Genomic DNA, 17,443 nt, shown 5'->3' with positions numbered 1-17,443 from the left:
GCGTACCTAGTTCGGCTTCATAGTTATTCAAATTTATTACGCAAAGCGGACCCATTCCTATTTAACGATTTTCCTCTCAACGTGGCCATGACAGTCCTAAACAAGAAATCGACCATTTATTCTTTGATATAAGGGATGCCAGTGAGCTTGAACGCGCGCTCACTCAAGACCGGCTCGTTCAATGGGCGCTCACGGCGATGGGGATCGAGCTGGCCGTCACGCATGGGCTGATTGTCACTGACGAACTGGACGTCGGGCCAGTGGGTTGTCGACAGGCGATCTAAATTACACCCAATCAGTCTTTTGCTTTCAAGCAGCCGTGATCCGCAGCTCGGACTCACTCTCAAACGCAGCCTTTTTGCGCTGCAAGTCGTCCTGCGTGGCGTCGGCGACTGGCATGTAGCATGTGTACACGGCCAGCCGGTGGATGTCGCCTTGCGGCGCCACGTTGTAGTGCGGAGTGCGCGAGTCCCACAAGAGTAAATCGCCAGGCTCGGCGTTGACCTTGATCCACTCGCACCCATGGTCCTCGAGCCACTTGAGGCCTTCGTCGGAGAAATGGTAGTACTCCTTGCTCCAGACCTCGACAATCTTGGTCTTGCTATTAAAGTGTCGATGGAATTCGTCCGATAGCTTGTGGGCGCCTTTGCAGACGACAAGACCGCCGTCTTTTGGGCCGTTCGGGAGAAGGTTGACTAGGCTATGTCATGGTTAGTAGCTCATGACAGTCACGAAATAGACTCCGGGCAACACGAACACACCCTTGAAGACATCTAAATCCAGGCCTCTCGGGGTCTTGGTCCTGGTGCGGCCACGGCTTCTGGGGAGGCAAGTCCGTGCGATGCGGAAGGCTGACGTTGATGGCGTCGAACGAAACGAGCAAGTCGTCGGTTCCCCAGATGCGCTCAAACGCGCCGACAACGCCAGGCTCAGAGCGAATCCTCCATACAAAGTCTTCGTGCGAGACACCGTAGTCTTTGCAGATGCCTTTGTCGCCGGATACGGGCAGGTGGTCCTTGTGGAACGTGCTTGGGTCGCTGCGGTCGAAGCCCAGGTTACTTGTATCGATTCGTTAACTTCTGAATTGCTTTCCCCACGCGCCTTTCGAGAGAGTATACTCACAATGATTCCAACCACTGGTACATAGCCTCTGCGTACTCGGCAGCATGCTCTCTAGAAACAGCGCCCTTGACGACACAGTATCCGTCACGGATAAGATCCCGGAACCAGTCTTCCAAGTCAACATCAGGCATGTCAACCAGCTCCCGAATTGAGACTGGCGCCGTCTCAACCACGGTAGTCGTGCTCATTTTGGCGCCTTTCGGAATAAATTAACAATGAGGGCGGTGCAGGTAATTTTTGACGGCCGATCTTCCTGATAAATAGGTAGAAGATGTGGGGTAAGCATGGGCTCGATGCGTTGTTGCGGGGATGGGAGCCGCCGATTGCCGAATTCGGACCGGGGTATCGGTCCGTTTTGCCGGTCCCTGAGAATTCCCCTACACCGGCATTTATGCCGTAGAATTGTAATCGAACAGGCATCGGTGATTCGACGCAACAAGAGTCAATTTCTATTGATCTGATTTAGTCAATGATACGTACTGATAAACCCATAAAGTTGGACTAGTCTAAACTGTGGCCAAAGATCACATGTGCCTCCCACCCCCACTAGCGGCGGCAATGGGCCGTAGTGAACTGGGCACGGCACTCCTTCCGTGTCTCCGTCTCAGCATACACGCGATGTTTAGTGATGCGGCGTCGCATTTCGCTACTCGGTATTTTTAACTACGATGTGTCTCGGTTTACTGATTAGCTTCGGTTGGCTCAAACCCCACAATTTAGATGTAGTGCTCGTACAAACAACCGGACGAGGCATGTGCGGCTAGCTCCAACCCCTCCCCACTAATGAAAATCCCTGTTACCCCGCGGGAGGACGCAATTAAACTACGGAGAATGCTCCGGATCCAATTTGATCTAGGCTTGGCGACAGAAATCAATATATTAATATCGCAGGATGAGTGGTTAGGGTAAGTTTCTGGGCTGTGGCAGCGACGAGGAGTTGCGAAGGCACTGCTCGGCCTGCCAGCAAGCGTCAGACTTCGCAATAGGATTAGAACACCATTGAAGTCCTTTAGGGGTTGTGGCTAATGATACTGTTGAGCGGGCTATCCGATCTAGGACAAACGGGCAAGCTGCAGAATGGGTGCGCGAGGATCCTTTGGTAGGCTGCAATAATTTTGAGCCTGATTATGGCGACATAATGACGCATGATCGTATTGGTCAATTTTACAACAGAATTCGATTATAATGAACGAAATAATCACTCCATATTTAACTGAAATCAAACTACAAAGAAAGCAATTTGTCTCTGGAATGTGGAAGCTTCATGATCTGCCTAGCCACTACTCGCTCGGCACCGAGGTCGGAACGCTCCGGCGTCAGGATTATGACTAAAGGTTAAGGTCATCCGGGATTTTCCGTGTCCCGGAATCGTCCGGACTATACAGGTTCCCGGTTGCGCGTCTATCTCAGCAGCTCTCCCATTCGAACACAAATGCCCTAACTGACACATTAACCAACCATCAGACAGGCAGGCCGACGGTTTAAGAGCATTGAATAGATTAATTGCACCATTTTCCTGTGTTAAAACTTGCTTGTAATTCACGACGCGGGCCGCCTTAAAGTGAAGTAAATTGCTCTCAACCCAACAAGTTGTCGCTTGGAGGAAGACCGAAATCGGCGAGAATATGTCGGCTTCGTTTCTGACCCGATGCTCTGAGCAGAGTTAGTGACAAAGTTCTCCACGCGGCCTCCGTAAAAATTTGCATTCATCAAATTTCCTCATGTGGCATTATCAACCGCAAGAATCAATCAATCACCGCAAAATTCCACCTTGTGAAAAAGCTTTTGTAGATGGAAAAGTTTTGCAGCAGAAGTTGCGCCAGAGAATTGCGTCGGTGGCTTCAAGACCTCCAAGGGTGGCCGCTGCGGCGGGCGATGCGGCGAACCAGCCGTGGCTTTGCTAGTCTCTTATCGGTAAGCCAGCAAAAAAATCTCATTTAGAACGTATGATGTCGTGAACTTATTATTGTTAGTTGATCTAGGTTAACGATCGATTAAATTTCAATTGCATTCGACAGTATTCGGTTGGAAATCAATTATATGCTGGTGAATAATTAACTTTATCATCCTTATCGTCAAGTAAACAGGTCATCTCTAGGGACGTAAGCACGTACCTTGCATGACAACGGGGATCGAGCTCATGATGGGATCTCCAGCATCGGACCACCAGGATCGCAACCGAGCGGTATGTTATCGATAATCCATCGAATATCAACTTCGCGCAGAATCACATCACCACACCGGCGAGCCGTCGAGCGAGAAATGCGGGTGGGCGACGCCGGCCGTTCACGGCGTGGATGAACGGCCGTGGAAAATGTTGCCGAAGTAAAGGCGATGCGGCGTCGAGAGCTCTGAGTCGAATGAGTCGCGTGGGAAGCGACGGTTCTTATCGGGCTGTTGCCCAGCCGAGGCGACTGACAACCTCCTCGATGTCAAACCCTACGTCGCCGCGATCATCGGTCCTCTATAGAACCCGTAACGGCATCTGCAGTACGATTTATCGATCCCGTCATTGGATATATGGATATGTTGTAAATCCGCCACTGCAAACAAAGGCGTGTCCAGTGCTTAACGTATTGAGAATGAGGCACAGGACATTTCCTAGATGGTGCTAGCGGCGGCGTCAGGGCGCCAGGGCGCAACGCCGCCGACGCCTGCGCCGCCGCGCGCCCATCTGCAAAGCTTTATTTGCCAACTAACGAACATCATTCAACCTTCCATGCAGCACCCAAATCGCCACATGTCGTCTGACTTTCATAGCTTCTTCAAACTTTGTTCCTATCGGAGTGATCCACGACATGCCCCTGATAAACTCATGGCTCCTGCTTCGTCGCAACTATAAGAATGCCCTTTCGCCCTCGACTTCGACGGCAAGCAGCGCTTATCACTCGCTCTAGCAATTAGCCTACACAGCACCACCACCTTCGCACGGAATATCACGTTTGCATACCCAATGGATCCAGAGAAGTCTATTTCCTCCACTTCCCTCGAGAAGAACCAGGCCGAGCCAGTCACGATCGACACCGGTGTGGGCTCGGTCGGCGTCCCTGAAGATTCCCACTCTGCTGGCATCATCGATCCTGTGATTGAGAAGCAAATTTGCCGTAGTCTCGACATACGCTTGCTTCCCTTGTTGGCTATGATGTATCTCTTCAAGTATGATTCACCATTGCCGCCGCCGGTTTTACCAATGAATATGCTAACCCATGTAGTTCGCTCGACAAGAGTAACCTTGGCAATGCAAAGACCGACGGCATGGATAAGGATTTGCACTTGATCAACAACCAGTACAACATCCTCCTCTCCGTGTTCTATGTTCCCTACGTCCTGTTTGCTTTCCCCGTCGCTATGCTTGGCAAACGCTATGGCGCGTCGATTGTTCTGCCGATTCTTATGTTTGGGTTCGGATCCATGTGTCTCATTGCCGCCGCCTGTCGCAACTTTGTATGTCGCTTGGCTTGAACCACCTGCAACAGGATCGCTAATTTTTAACAGGGAGGCCTTATGGCAGTACGTTGGTTCCTTGGCACATTTGAGGCAGCGTTCTTTCCGCTTGTCATTTACTACTTGACCACTTTCTACCGTCGGGGCGAGCTTGCTCGTCGTCTCGCCATTTTCTACGCAGCGTCCAACATTGCCTCTGCATTCTCCGGCCTGCTCTCTTTCGGAGTGTTCCAGATTCATCACAGCACCATCCAGGGCTGGCGCTATCTCTTCATCATCGAAGGCGCCGCTACCGTCATCATGTCGAGCTTTGCATTCTTTTTCCTCCCCCGCGACATCACCCGGTGCAAGTTCTTGACTGACGAGCAACGTGAAATTGGGTTCCTCCGCATTCAGCGCGACTCTTCGTCTGTTGTCAATGAAAAGTTGGATATCAAGAAGGCTCTCAAGGTCTTCTCGCACCCAGTCGCGGTCGTCTGGGTCATGATCGAAATGTGCCTCGGTGTCCCGCTCCAGTCCGTCTCACTCTTCCTTCCCCAGATTGTCGCCCGACTAGGCTACTCCACAGTCAAAACGAATCTGTACACGGTCGCACCCAATGTGTCTGGCGCACTTGTCCTTCTCATTCTGGCGTTCTCATCTGACTTTACCCGTTACCGCTTCCCATTCATTGCCGCCGGCTTTGCGTTCCCTGTCATCGGTTTCATCATCTACGCCTCCATCGACGTCCTCCATTCCACCGGTGCCGCCTACTTCGCGTGCTTTCTCATGACAGCCGGAACCGCCGCGCCGTCGGTCCTCCTCTCGACGTGGTACAACAACAACACGCCTGCCGAATCCCGCCGCGCAGCTCTCACAGCCGTCGGTGTCCCAATGGCGAACGTCATGGGTCTCGTGTCGTCCAACATCTTCCTCAACAAAGACGCGCCCGTATACCTGCCTGCGCTCGGCACGACCGCTGCGTTTGGCGGCGTCGGACTTGTCTTGACAATCTGTCTCGGCCTGTGGATGATCTACGACAACAAGCGGAGGGACCAGCGCCAGGGTGTCAAATTGCGCGTGCAGGATGTCTCGACCGAGATTTTGAGCGAGGGACCTGCGCATCCTAGCTACAGATGGTTTTTGTGATTTCAATCCTTAGAATTTCCTTTTCGGAAATTTCTTTTATTTTTTTCTTTTTCGATCGCGTTAGACTGTAGTCGGAAATGTTGGCATCGTATTTTGTATGAATTGTGGACTATAAACTTCGGGGTATATATAGAATTTATAAACGCGGCATTAGTTATCATTTTGACATCGAACGACTATAAATTAAAATCTTGGCAAGCTCTCTGTTAAGAACGACACACGCCGTCTTGCCAATCTATGCCAATGCCTGTTAGCCAAAGTTTGTCAATACCAATCCAATCGCGTGAATACTTAAAAACGGCTCCGAGAATTAGATGGAGATACCGGCTAACGTAAAAATGAGCTGAATGTGTTTTTGCCGATAGCGATTAGGACACAGTACTGCGAAGGATGATTACCAGTCGTAGCCAGGTTTTACTTGATAGGCGCGTCTGACTCTGTCATGACGGACGGCACTGCGTCATCGCATTGACCTATAGACGTAGGCCCTTCGGCTAGACGTGTATACCACCTTGCAACGACACTCAGGACAGGTCCAGCAAGTGAAAACTTGTATAACAGCAGCGACTCGTCGATTGAGCAAATGGACACCGCACTCGAACTATGTTTGGCATAGGATTGAAAAATCTCTTGGTCCGTCTGCGCTGCTGCGTTGATGACCGATTGTTCCTTGCCCTCTGAACTGGCACATGCACAGGCAAACAAAGTAGGGAAAAGTAAGGAGTAGTCTTCTACTACTGAGTATTTAATTTCGACCTGCAATAGTAGCATTCGTTATGGCCCACGACATGCAGTATTGAGCAAAGCATCCTGCAGCCAAACATGAGGTACCCGGACTTACAACCTTTTCATTGTACAAGTCGGCTATTATTTTATCTATTAATCTATACACAACGACCGAAAGGAACAAAAGTGTATGAAAATATACAAAACAAAACAAGAGAAGAAACGGAAGACGAAAAGTAAACAAGGAGCGACCCAGCCACGAGCCACCAGTCAGCGTGACCACCAGCTAAATTTTTTTAATTTCTTTGTCTGTAAGCCAGTCTATTTTACAAGCTATTGCAAATGTACCGGCGAAGAAAACCGGGACAAAAGGGAACAAAAAAGTAAAACAGGTAAAAAAGCACTAAAAAGAAACAGGGTTAGGGTTGGCCCTCAGAGAAACAGGGGCAGCCAGCCATCAGTACGACCCGAATGACGTAGCCTTGATGGCCAAGTTGGTAAGGCGCAGCACTAGTAATGCTGAGATCATCGGTTCGAATCCGTTTCAAGGCAGACGATTTAGTTTTTGTTGTTGGAATGCATAGTCAGTTCTATTCTGTTTTCGGATTGACTAGTTGTTAATTTTTATTACATTTATTATCGGTTCACTCGATTCTTAAGAGGCGTGAATGTGGAATATTGAAGAAAATTTGTCTGTTTAAGAGTAGCCGAACACAACGCCGACAATCGTGGCACATTCCTATCATCTGTCCAATTGCATACTTGTTTTGCAATAATCACTGCAAAGCGACTCAGTTCCGCCTAGGCCTGGGATCAAAGAAGATAAACCTCAGCGGCCGGGTCTCCAGCTGCGACGCACAATTCCGAACTGTCGAATTGACGACGACTCTCTCGCATGCCAATTTCTAAATCATAGCCAGTAATACCGAAACTCCCAGGGCATGCACAACCCTATTAGATCCCCGATTACCATCTTCCATTAGGATCTCCGAATCCACCTTGGGGTTGAAGATCGTTTGGGCCGCCGAAACCTCCCGGAGCGCCAGAGCCACCGTAATATGCTGGACGTCCTGGATAACCGAAATCTGCTGGACCGCCAGGGCCACCGAATCCACCCGGACCGCCAGGGCCATCAAAACCACCAGGACCACCAGGGGCGCCATATTGAATGTAAGGCTCCGCGGGCGGACCATCGAACTGAGGATCAGTGAATTCGTCATCAGGAGCATCGCGACTCGAGCCGTGGCCATGATGTTTCTTCTTTTTTCCAGAGGTCAACATGTGTGTGAGCGTCGCACCTGCGGCCGCGCCTCCGAAGCCGCCGAGAGTGCCATGGCCAGACTGCTTGCCCATCTTGTGACCGATGAAAGCGCCCGCAGCTGCACCGATGAGATTAGTGCCGAGACCGCGGTCTCCGCCTGCACCTTCACCTTGCTGTTGCTGATCGTACGGCGCTTGGTATTGTTGGTCGTACGGCGTTTGATATTGCTGGTCGTACGGCACCTGATATTGTTGGTCGTACGGCGCTTTGTATTGTTGGTCGTACTGAGGCTGCTGAGCCTGGTAGGAGCCAGCCGAGCCGTCTTGGTACGGCTGGTTGGTTGGGGTTCCGTAGTAGTCGTTGTTAGACATTGTGATGTGTAGTGCCGTACAATTCAGTAGTAGTGGAATGAAGAGCGTAGATAAACAAGAGGGCCAGATGTAGGAGGATAAGTGATTGCATTTATATAGCATGGGGGAAACCGTGAAGCTGAAGCCCCTGGGCACCGCCAGCTTGTACAGCCCCGAGGGCCATGCCAAACCCTATCTGGCGACACACGTGCCGCTGTCAGTACAGTACGTACCCCTTGACGGCTGTGCAGGGCCGGCTGCGGCACTGCTCAGCCGCCAGCCAGCCGGTTAGCGACGCCTCACATCATCTCGGTAGGGATGGCAAGATATGACCTACTGCAAATTCGGAACAAGATCCGAACGGCCAAATTCGACACCGGATGAGGCAAGAACGCACTACAAAGTGCGCCAAACTTTTGTGCTTATTACGGTGCCTAACCCTAATCTCGTGCCGTGGATGAACCGATTTCGAAAATTTTGCTTTCTTTTCAGCTACCAAACCGAGCGCAGTTGGCGGCAGATGCGATTCAACGCCACTATACAGCTGTAGTGATTTTTAGTGTTTATTATGTTAGCACAATGTGTAAAAAGCATATTAACTCCGGATGGGCTGATCATTGTACTTTGAGCTGTGCAGTGGTTAAGTAATGTCAATAACTGGGCATGGTAGTGAGCATACTGGTGCCCTGCAGCATTGTTAAAGCAGTGCGCTACGTCGGATAGATATAGGCTGCTGCGACAAGCTTGATTTTGTAGGTCCAGGTCTCAGATCGTCTGTCGAAGTCGTAATTTCTACAGCTTGTGTCGTAATATCACCCCATCAGCAAATCAATGCCGCTCGTGATTGTTGCGCCGACGACTTCAAAGTCAGTGATAGCAGCAGAGAAGGAGCTCTAGAGTATATTTACTGACGCGCGTCCAATAATGGAAGCATCGAAGTGCAAGAGGCAATATAAACAACCCTGTTTGGCAACATAAATAATAAGTTCATTATACCAAAGGCAGGCTATTCAAAACAATGTTATTCTGTGCCTACAATTAGGGGCTGTGCCTACAATTAGGGGTGGATATTGGATAAGATTACGGTACCGTCAAAAATTTATATTATTCGTAAAGTTAATCGCAAAAGTGTGAACCTAATAGTAAAGTAATCGTATAACTTAGTCTACCCAAAAATCGTATAGTAATCGTATTCCTAATTAAGTATGACGTGTTTACCCTGACAACGCGCGGAACGCGGTTGTCTTATAAACATACTCCGAACTAGTTGGTTCTGTTAGTTATCATTTGCCGCTCGCTTAACAATTGAGAAAATATGGATCCTCCGGCGCGACCCCGCCGAATGCAAGCGGTGGATTATTTATTAATGAATGATGGTTAGGAAGGAGATGAGCCGATGGAGAATGTTTTGCCAGACGCCGCCCAGTCCTGTTGGCCTGGGACCCGACGATTCTATCAGCCAGATTTCCTCTCAGTCTGTCTCTACAGGATTTACCGAGGAAGTCTACGATCTTGAATCCTCACCGATTCAGACAGGCTCCAATAGCTCTCAACGCACTCGTGGGACCTCGAATACCTGGCTTTGGGAACAATTCGAAATTACAACCCTCAGCCAGCAGTGGAGGCCAAAGAGGTCGAAGAAGCTTCGAATGATCAGTTAATAACTTGCAAGCACTGTCAGAAGTGGTCAATCAAGGACTCTGCGAGATCAGCATCTACAACCAATATGTCGTATCATTTACAGAAAAGCCATGGCTTGCCTTTAGGCAACGATCGGGCGGACGCTGCTCAGCCAACGATTATGACGATGTGGAAGCGAAAGGAGACTGCAAGCACTGCAGAATTGTCCGAGAAGAATCGCATTCGTTGGGTCGTGGAGACAAGACAACCGTTTACTGTCATTGAGTCTCCAGATTTTGTCAGGCTCTTCAAAGATATTCCTGGCGTGGATTTACCATTACCTCACGCAAAACATTGAAATTAAGAATCGACTCTGAGTTTGAGATGTGCCGCGCGAACTTAAAGAGAGAACTAGATATAACGTGTCGCACAATAGCACTGTCCTTGGACGTTTGGACAAGCCAGAACCAGAATGCAATCCTAGGATTAATTGGGCATTAAATTTGAATATAAAGAGAGTGTGCTAGAGTTTGAAGAATTGGTTGGCGTTCATAGTGGCGAAAACATGGCGCAGATGGTATTCGACATTTTGAAAAGAGTTGGATCTCACGAAGAAGCTTATCACTGTTACGGCCGACAATGCTAGTAACAATGGCACCTTCGTCGAAACTCTAGGCTTGATGCTGGAAGAAGAAGAAGTGATGATGTGCGTTTTCGAGGTCGCGAGAGCTTCATCAGTTGCTTGGCGCATGTGCTGAACTTGATTGTAAAAGATATCCTTAAGTCGCTGAAGTCTGGAGATACGAGCAGTGCTAATGAGGCATGCGATCAAATTGCTAGAGGTGGGCCCATTGGATCTCACTCTGCTTTGTCTAGGCTACGAATCCTAAGCCTATGGATTCTTCGAACTCCACAGCGTCGAGAAGGTTGGAAGAACCTGTGCTCCGTACATGGATTAAACGATAAATACATACAGTACGATGTCGACAACAGATGGAACTCCACGTATCGTATGAGTCAAGATGGACTATCTGCAAAAAACAGATCCGACATTATCTCAGTGCAATCGGTCTCTTACCTCCGTTTACATCATCAGATTGCCAACATCTGTAACGTTGCGTTTGCACTAAAAGGTTTCAGGGATGGATCACTATAGTGTAGCTAGAAAAAGTATGCAAGTTGGGGGGTTCGACTGAAGTCTGCCTCCTCCTTGAAGATCAGAGGCACCTTCTTATAGATCGACATTTGAGAGACCGGGTGATTCCGGAACCTATGTGATGTCGATAATACAAACTATAATTTACACCACACAATATCACTCTGTGATATGTCCATTCCCCTGTGATATATCAATCACACTTGACATCTCAATCACCCAGTGATATATCTATCACCTAGTGATATGTCAATCTACTCCCGGGAAGAGGGGGTTTGTTACAGCATCTCGAGCAACTTGCAAGGTTTTGGAAAAGTTCGACGAGTTTCGAAGTTGGTATCTACCAAAGGACTTTCAATTAGCTTGAGCATTGGTATATACTACGAGCTGCAGGATTTGCTAGAGAATGCAACTACAAGACAAGAAGAATTTGCAGACTTAGAAGAAGGGATTGCGTCTGCATTAGCCGGGGGGTACGAAAGTACCATAAGTACTACGATTTTCTAGATGAACAAGATGCGTATTACGTTGCCTTGTTCCTGGATCCTCGGTTCAAAGCAGAGTTGCTTAAGGCGGAATTGAAAGACGAGGAGGAGGCGAATTTTATTGTTAACGCCATGAAAGTCAGGTTGCATAAAGAATATCCGCCTATGATTCCCGATTCTATGGAGCCAATAGTTATCGCTCAGAAGCCCAGTTTAGAGTCTCGCATGCTCTCAAAGTTGGCCCCCCGAAAAGCTCAGCGATCCGATATAGACAAGTACTTTGAGGAAGAGACAGTAGCTGTCGCCGCTACTGAGGATGGATGGCTGTTAAGGTGGTGGAGGGCCCACAAAGATGAATACCGAGAATGGCAGCCGCCGCCAGAGATTACCTCGCGATTCCAGCCTCTGAAGTGGCTGTTGAGAGATTATTTAGTGGTGGAAGAGAATTGCTTGGGTTAAGACGGCATTCGATGGAGTCAGGAACAGTGAGAAAGCTTACTTTGCTTGCAGACCACTATTCAACAGCAGCTGATTTGTAATTTTGTGCCTTTTTTTATTCAATTTATTTGTTTGTCCTCTACGTGTGCACATTTCAGTGGATAATGAAAGTCACGTGCATGGCTATACGATTTTTTGCGAGTAACCAATCTCAGCGCTCGTATAGTTAATCGTAAGGTTAAATTTACATGGACTCGTATTCATATAGTAATCGTATTGGACTTTACGAATACGAATAACGATTAATCGCAAATCGTATCCACCCCTACGGCCTACAACCGAGATTACTCTCTGCACTGCTCTTGTCCTGTTGACTTACATGCTATTACGGTTGTTCGTGCCGTAGGTGCAAAAACCGAGAACCAAGGGGAAGCAGCAACAAAAAATCAGTTTTAATTTGCAACGAAACGCCCATCCCTACTCAACTTGGCTCTTCAGGTTAACCAGAACGTCACACTTCGCCCCTCCCCACTACACTTCCCATTGCAACATCCGTTAGTGAGGAGATTTATAGGCAAAGTTTACTGATCGCTTAAGCTGCGATCCTGCCTGCACACAAATCGCGATGAGATTAGACGGCTGCAACGGCGCGGCGCGGCAGTACGTTTGAGAATTATTTTTAGTGATACGCCTCTACTTGCAAGCTCGCAAGCTCTCGCTAGTTCCGATGCGGCGCAGCGAAGTACCCCTGACTTTCTTCCACACATTATAGAATATGACGCCATCAGACGCGCAGCCGCGGACGCGAGTCGTTGGTTCGATATCGGGCAGCCGGCTTGATGCTCAAGGCCAGTGTTGATAGTGAGATATATTAATCTCCTTACGGCGGCTGGTTCTTGCAATGCAGGCTGTCGTTTCTTACCCGATTGGACAACGCTTAACATATACGCGGAGAATCGACAATGCTAAAAAAGTACGCCGGAAGTTAATAAAAATACGTCAAGGGAAGCAACGAAACAGCTTCGCGTCCGACTGATACAACCAAGTGGAATTGACAGAGCTGTTAAAGCGAAGACTAGTGAAAGAAGCGCACGCAAGCCACTAGCAGCTGGCTACGCAAGACGAATTCATCAAAAACCCATCTCTTGTGACGTTGACTTGATACTGATACGGTCCAGCAGCAGAATTGCAGCAATGTGCCTTCAACTGTCTCATCACCACGGGTGGCAGGCCATCGTGAATTAGTCGAGTGCAGCATGACCCCCGAAACCAGACGCAGTGCAGGTGCCTCGCTATCGTTTGCTTTATCACTGCACACGTGTCCATGGTCAGCGACACCTCTAATTGGCTCATTTGTTTAGCGGCGGGGTGGGAGATTGACACGAGGACTAATCATATTTTTGAAATACGCCGCGGAAAAATAGCGCAATGCATCGACTCTAGGCCGATCTCACAACTACCAAGATGCATTCGGATCCACCCGACTGCAGAAGTGGCCTGTCCCCGTTGGCTTGATTAGAAATTATTGCAGTCTTACTCGTTAGAGATGATGACTGGTCGTCAGCGATGGCTTCGAGCAACACGTCAGCTGATTACGTAGGTAGGGTTTTATCTTGAGCTATCGTAGGTGCTTTGAAATACGTCTACATTAGACCAACTCATCATCGCGCCTGACGTAATGGGAAAAATTGATACGTCGTAATCAATTGCCCGTTGGATCATTTCAACTGATTCATTATTGCTATTTGCTAAGCTCATAAGGGATGTTCACACGCAACTCGTGTCCCAGTGACACACGGCACGCTCTGATTGGCGGATGACGCGAGATCCCGTGACTCTGAAAAAATAAGCTCAACCAACGCGTATGCGAATCAGCGCGCTTGCCGCTCATTTGCTTTGGTGTGAGATTGGCTACATGGAGGAGTTGCATCTCATCTTCAGAATCTCCCAACGGGCACCTTATTGTGTACCCTTGTCGATGTAGGGCATAGGAGCAATCGAGTTTCTGTCGGTATCTTAGCGACATCACCTGCTGAATACGGTTATCGTCGACGGTTGCTTAAGTGCCAATCTAAAGTTTTGGACCGTCCGGATTAAATATCGTTAATGATTAGGGGCATGAGCTTACCTGACTGGGACGATGTTTGGGAGGGAATTGTTACGCGTCTGCAAGAATAGCACTCATATCATCATATGACGCTGTGATCGGCATACGGCGCATCGGATTTGTTCGGATAACTATGTGGGAGGCTGAAGGTGTGCAACACGTAATTCAAGGTAAATACGCCAATATGACGACTAATACCAGATTTTAGTCACCTACGTGTATGAATTTGCTTATCAGACTGCATTACGTTTGCACTTTGGACGCAGCAGACGCGCGTCGTATTGATATGCCACGGGCCAGACATATCTTTCTTTGGGTCTCATTGCGGCCGTCTTCTCTCGTCCCCTGGTACTCGCGAGACGAAGATGACAAATGACCATTGCCGATGATTGTCCATGCGTAGATAGACAGATGCAATGACGTAGCATGGCGAGCATGCTCATCAATATCGGACGAAAGAAGTCCTACTAGCAATCCCACCACACCACTGGATACCTGAATAAATTAAGCTAGTGAACCTCTGCGTAACTCCTCGCTTAAGAAAGGAACCTTGAGTGGACGCCGTTATCAGCCGTGCGATTGTATTGCGAAATGGATGCGTGGCATTATGCAAGATCTCGTTCAAGGTTGACTATGCACGCCGGGTTGAGCTAGTTTGCAAGCCAACAATATGCACAAAGTCTCATATGACTCGTTTCTTGCGAACAGAGTTCGAGAGTTCGTCGCTCAGCGGTCGAAAATTAGGCTGACAGTAAATGACTCTTACGTGTCGCCGCCAGCCACCGCTTAGTGCTGCATAGGCTGCACAACTTATGTGTCATATATGCCATGGACTGCGTAATTCTGTGCAGAATCAGTCGATATATTTGTAGGCTTTGCATCACTCGAGTGGAAATGACTAATCTCTCCGCTCAATTACAATAACGGACCTCGAACATTAGTCGACATGTCCTTAGGTGTGGTTTTCCGTAGAAGCATAAAAAACTCTGCGTTTCGAATCGGGTAAGCCAGCATATTGCAAGTTTATGACAGTTTCGTACCGCAAAGTCAACGGGTCAGGGTTGACGGGTCAGTAGCTGAGCCGCTCACAGCATGAAGAATACGACCAAAACGGCTCTGATGGCCGTTATCTTGGTCTACTAAAGTTAAACCCTAACCTATTTACTCAAAATTCAAGCCAAAATTGCTGTGGGTAAGGGCTCATGCAGGTGCGATCGCGGCCATGAGAGTGCCGCTCTCCCACTATGCGCCTGTCATTCTTATGTTTGGCTTTGAGAACAGGTTCATAATAAACCTTCGCCCCGCCTCATAATCATCAGTTAGGCCTGCCAGCCTTGCCGTTCGTGTATTGCCACCCACAGCCAGTAGACACTTTCACCAGATCGATCTGCATTTTGGCTCCTTGCTTTGGCTTGTTAGGATGGGAAGTTCCTCTAGCAAACAGGCCCCTGCGCAGGCTGAGCCGGAGGCGGAATCGACGTCACCGGAACAAACTGAAGACTCCACCAGCCTCGCGTCGCCCGAGGAACCTGCTCCGGAAAAATCACAACCGTTGCACAAGGGCAGGCAAAAAAGAGTGTCACCGCCGCCAAAAGCGAAAACTAAACATCCTCCGAGTCAGGGGACAGGACGAGTGGTGAAGAAAAGAAAACAGGAGAATGAATTACCTTCGGCTGTCGAGCCGAAGGTCGAGAAGGCGGATGGCAGAACGGAGGCTAAGATTCCAAAGCGAACTCGCACACCCGCTAAGAAGAAGTCGGTAGATTCTGCTGCCACTGTTACTGTGAAAAAGGAAGAGGACCTGGCAGGGAAGATGGGTCAAACTGCGCCGATGGCCAAATCGACGACCAGTACATCAGCAACCAAGCGTCTGCGAACAAAATATGTCAAGCCTCACAAGAAGCACAAGAGTCCGACAGAACCTGCAACAGAATCGGCGTCTACCGCTCAATTGCGACAGAAGAAATCGAGGTCATCAGTTAAGGAGGAACTTGAACTTTCCAGTCAATCCACTGTCACTCCAGTCTCAGCACCGGCGCTTCCAGTTTCGGCTCCACAGTTAGTCAACGCCAGACGCTCACAAGCGGCCGAATCTGTCAGGGTCCAACGGAATGAGGTTGCAGGCGCACCTACTCGTCCTCAGTCGGTAACCGCGGTTCCAGAGCCTCACAATTCTACTATGGAGCCTGTCGGACCGATTCCTAGGAGTCCCTCGCCGATAGCATCCTCGGCACCGCTCGCTCCGCCTCAATTTGTACCACAACCCACTGCACCTCCTGAGCCTCAGCTTCTACCGCCAATACCGCCTTCTATGCACCGTGCTCCGATTCCCGCTGCGACCGCTCACGTTTCTCCACTGATTTCGGCACTACCGACCGCAAGTCCTATTGCTATGTCTCCAGGTAAGCGTCGACGGGCGCTGTTTGAAAATCCTCTGCCTAGAGTCCCACCCGTACGTGAAGACCAGCCGTATTTTGTCACAAGAACTCCGATTCCAGTAATCGCTGGCCACTCGTCTTTGAATGTCAATGGCCAGTCGATACTTTCCGATCCACCTCCACCCATAATTATTAATGATGCAAATATTCCTGAAGGTCACGGCTACGAATATAATTTCACGTGCCGTTGTGGACACCGGTTTGCTACTAAGGGCAACATAAATCGCCATTTGAAGACGTTACGATACGATGAAGACCATGTGAAGTATGTGCATCCCGATAACGAAGTGTTTGTGCATATTTTCCCACGCGTTCGTTTGAAGAAAAGTGAATATGAAGCAATCAAGGCGAAGAAGCAGGCAGAAGTCGAGGCGACTGCGGCCTTGGCAGCGATGAGGCAAGATAGAATCGAAGAATCAGTTACGCTTCAACAGCAGCCGGGGGCTCCTGAGCAGACGCCGGTAAAGAAACGGAAATACACAGAATTTGGTGATGTGTCTTCGCTTTCAAGCAAAAAGAGGAAGAGGTTGGCGTAGGCTTTGATCACGTGAATTTAGGAATTGTCAGTCGTTATGGACGAGGTACAAAAATACGAGTGTGAAAGTTGATGCGTGATTCTCGCGAATCCTGGGTGAAGATCAGTGTATATTACTAATGTTACTTTCTATGAAGTATTAACGTCAGTCGTTTAGTTCGCGCTGAACGGGGTTTATTCTGTAGGATAATGCTTAGCAATGTAGCAACAATACTTTGTACTTATTTTCTGTATGCCATTTCCTTTCGCCCTCTAAAACCTTCCGACCCGGTGATCGCCAGTCCTGGATGCCCACACAGGAACTGACGTGAGCGAGCGCTTTTGCGCTGGGTACGGGCTAACTACACCATTTAAGGTTAGCAAAGAACGTTCCATAACTATACCCGTCAATAAAATTATTCTATCTAAAGCGGCGCTACCTTGTAAACTTTCGACGTTGCTGGGAACAAGGGGACTGCCGCAGTGGGCGAGTGAAGATCAACTTTTTAAATTGTAAAGTTGGTCGGTGGCTGAATCGCTGGATGGCAATTAGACTCCAAGGCCAAAACTCAAATAACAAAATTGACGCCGGGTAAGTATTCTGAGAGACGATTTAGAGTTTGGCCCCTAAGGATATTTTTTTTGAGGTTCCGT

At 48.8% G+C, this 17,443-nt stretch overlaps 4 protein-coding genes and 1 non-coding gene across 5 annotated transcripts; 3 read left to right on the top strand and 2 right to left on the bottom strand.

Moving 5' to 3' along the window:
• Positions 1-116: 116 nt before the first annotated feature.
• On the bottom strand, positions 117-1,310 carry POJ06DRAFT_240012 (uncharacterized protein; the record flags this gene model as incomplete). Its single annotated transcript, XM_056186070.1, has 4 exons — positions 117-280; positions 342-700; positions 762-1,058; positions 1,123-1,310. The coding sequence occupies 4 exons, from the start codon at positions 1,308-1,310 to the stop codon at positions 117-119; spliced, it is 1,008 nt and encodes a 335-aa protein (XP_056041740.1).
• Positions 1,311-3,824: 2,514 nt separating this feature from the next.
• On the top strand, positions 3,825-5,856 carry POJ06DRAFT_259041 (major facilitator superfamily domain-containing protein). The gene is made up of 3 exons (XM_056188331.1): positions 3,825-4,278; positions 4,335-4,566; positions 4,618-5,856. The coding sequence occupies exons 1-3, from the start codon at positions 4,076-4,078 to the stop codon at positions 5,692-5,694; spliced, it is 1,512 nt and encodes a 503-aa protein (XP_056041739.1). The 5' UTR covers positions 3,825-4,075; the 3' UTR covers positions 5,695-5,856.
• A 1,043-nt stretch (positions 5,857-6,899) lies between these two features.
• On the top strand, positions 6,900-6,972 carry POJ06DRAFT_t65. The gene has a single exon. It is a non-coding gene; the product is annotated as a tRNA-Thr (tRNA).
• Positions 6,973-7,386: 414 nt separating this feature from the next.
• POJ06DRAFT_240010 (uncharacterized protein) lies at positions 7,387-8,052 on the bottom strand (the record flags this gene model as incomplete). The annotated part of the gene is made up of 1 exon (XM_056186069.1): positions 7,387-8,052. One exon carries the CDS (start codon positions 8,050-8,052, stop codon positions 7,387-7,389), a length of 666 nt encoding a protein of 221 aa, XP_056041738.1.
• A 7,062-nt stretch (positions 8,053-15,114) lies between these two features.
• POJ06DRAFT_259030 (uncharacterized protein) lies at positions 15,115-17,293 on the top strand. The gene has a single exon (XM_056188330.1). The coding sequence runs from the start codon at positions 15,258-15,260 to the stop codon at positions 16,809-16,811; it is 1,554 nt and encodes a 517-aa protein (XP_056041737.1). The 5' UTR covers positions 15,115-15,257; the 3' UTR covers positions 16,812-17,293.
• Positions 17,294-17,443: the final 150 nt, after the last annotated feature.

This window comes from Lipomyces tetrasporus (assembly GCF_029532465.1).
Source record: "Lipomyces tetrasporus strain NRRL Y-64009 chromosome Unknown POJ06scaffold_9, whole genome shotgun sequence".
Lineage (NCBI taxonomy): Eukaryota > Fungi > Ascomycota > Lipomycetes > Lipomycetales > Lipomycetaceae > Lipomyces > Lipomyces tetrasporus.
The sequence above is the reverse complement of the archived record's forward strand: the minus strand, read 5'-3'. Positions and strand labels throughout refer to the sequence as shown.

Bases quoted from the DNA above. Each gene is read 5' to 3' on its own strand.
- POJ06DRAFT_259041 (XM_056188331.1), top strand. From the start codon at position 4,076: ATGGATCCAGAGAAGTCTATTTCCTCCACTTCCCTCGAGAAGAACCAG. The intron at 4,279-4,334 runs GTATGATTCACC...TAACCCATGTAG, and splicing joins GCTATGATGTATCTCTTCAA to TTCGCTCGACAAGAGTAACC. The intron at 4,567-4,617 runs GTATGTCGCTTG...AATTTTTAACAG, and splicing joins CCGCCGCCTGTCGCAACTTT to GGAGGCCTTATGGCAGTACG.
- POJ06DRAFT_259030 (XM_056188330.1), top strand. From the start codon at position 15,258: ATGGGAAGTTCCTCTAGCAAACAGGCCCCTGCGCAGGCTGAGCCGGAG.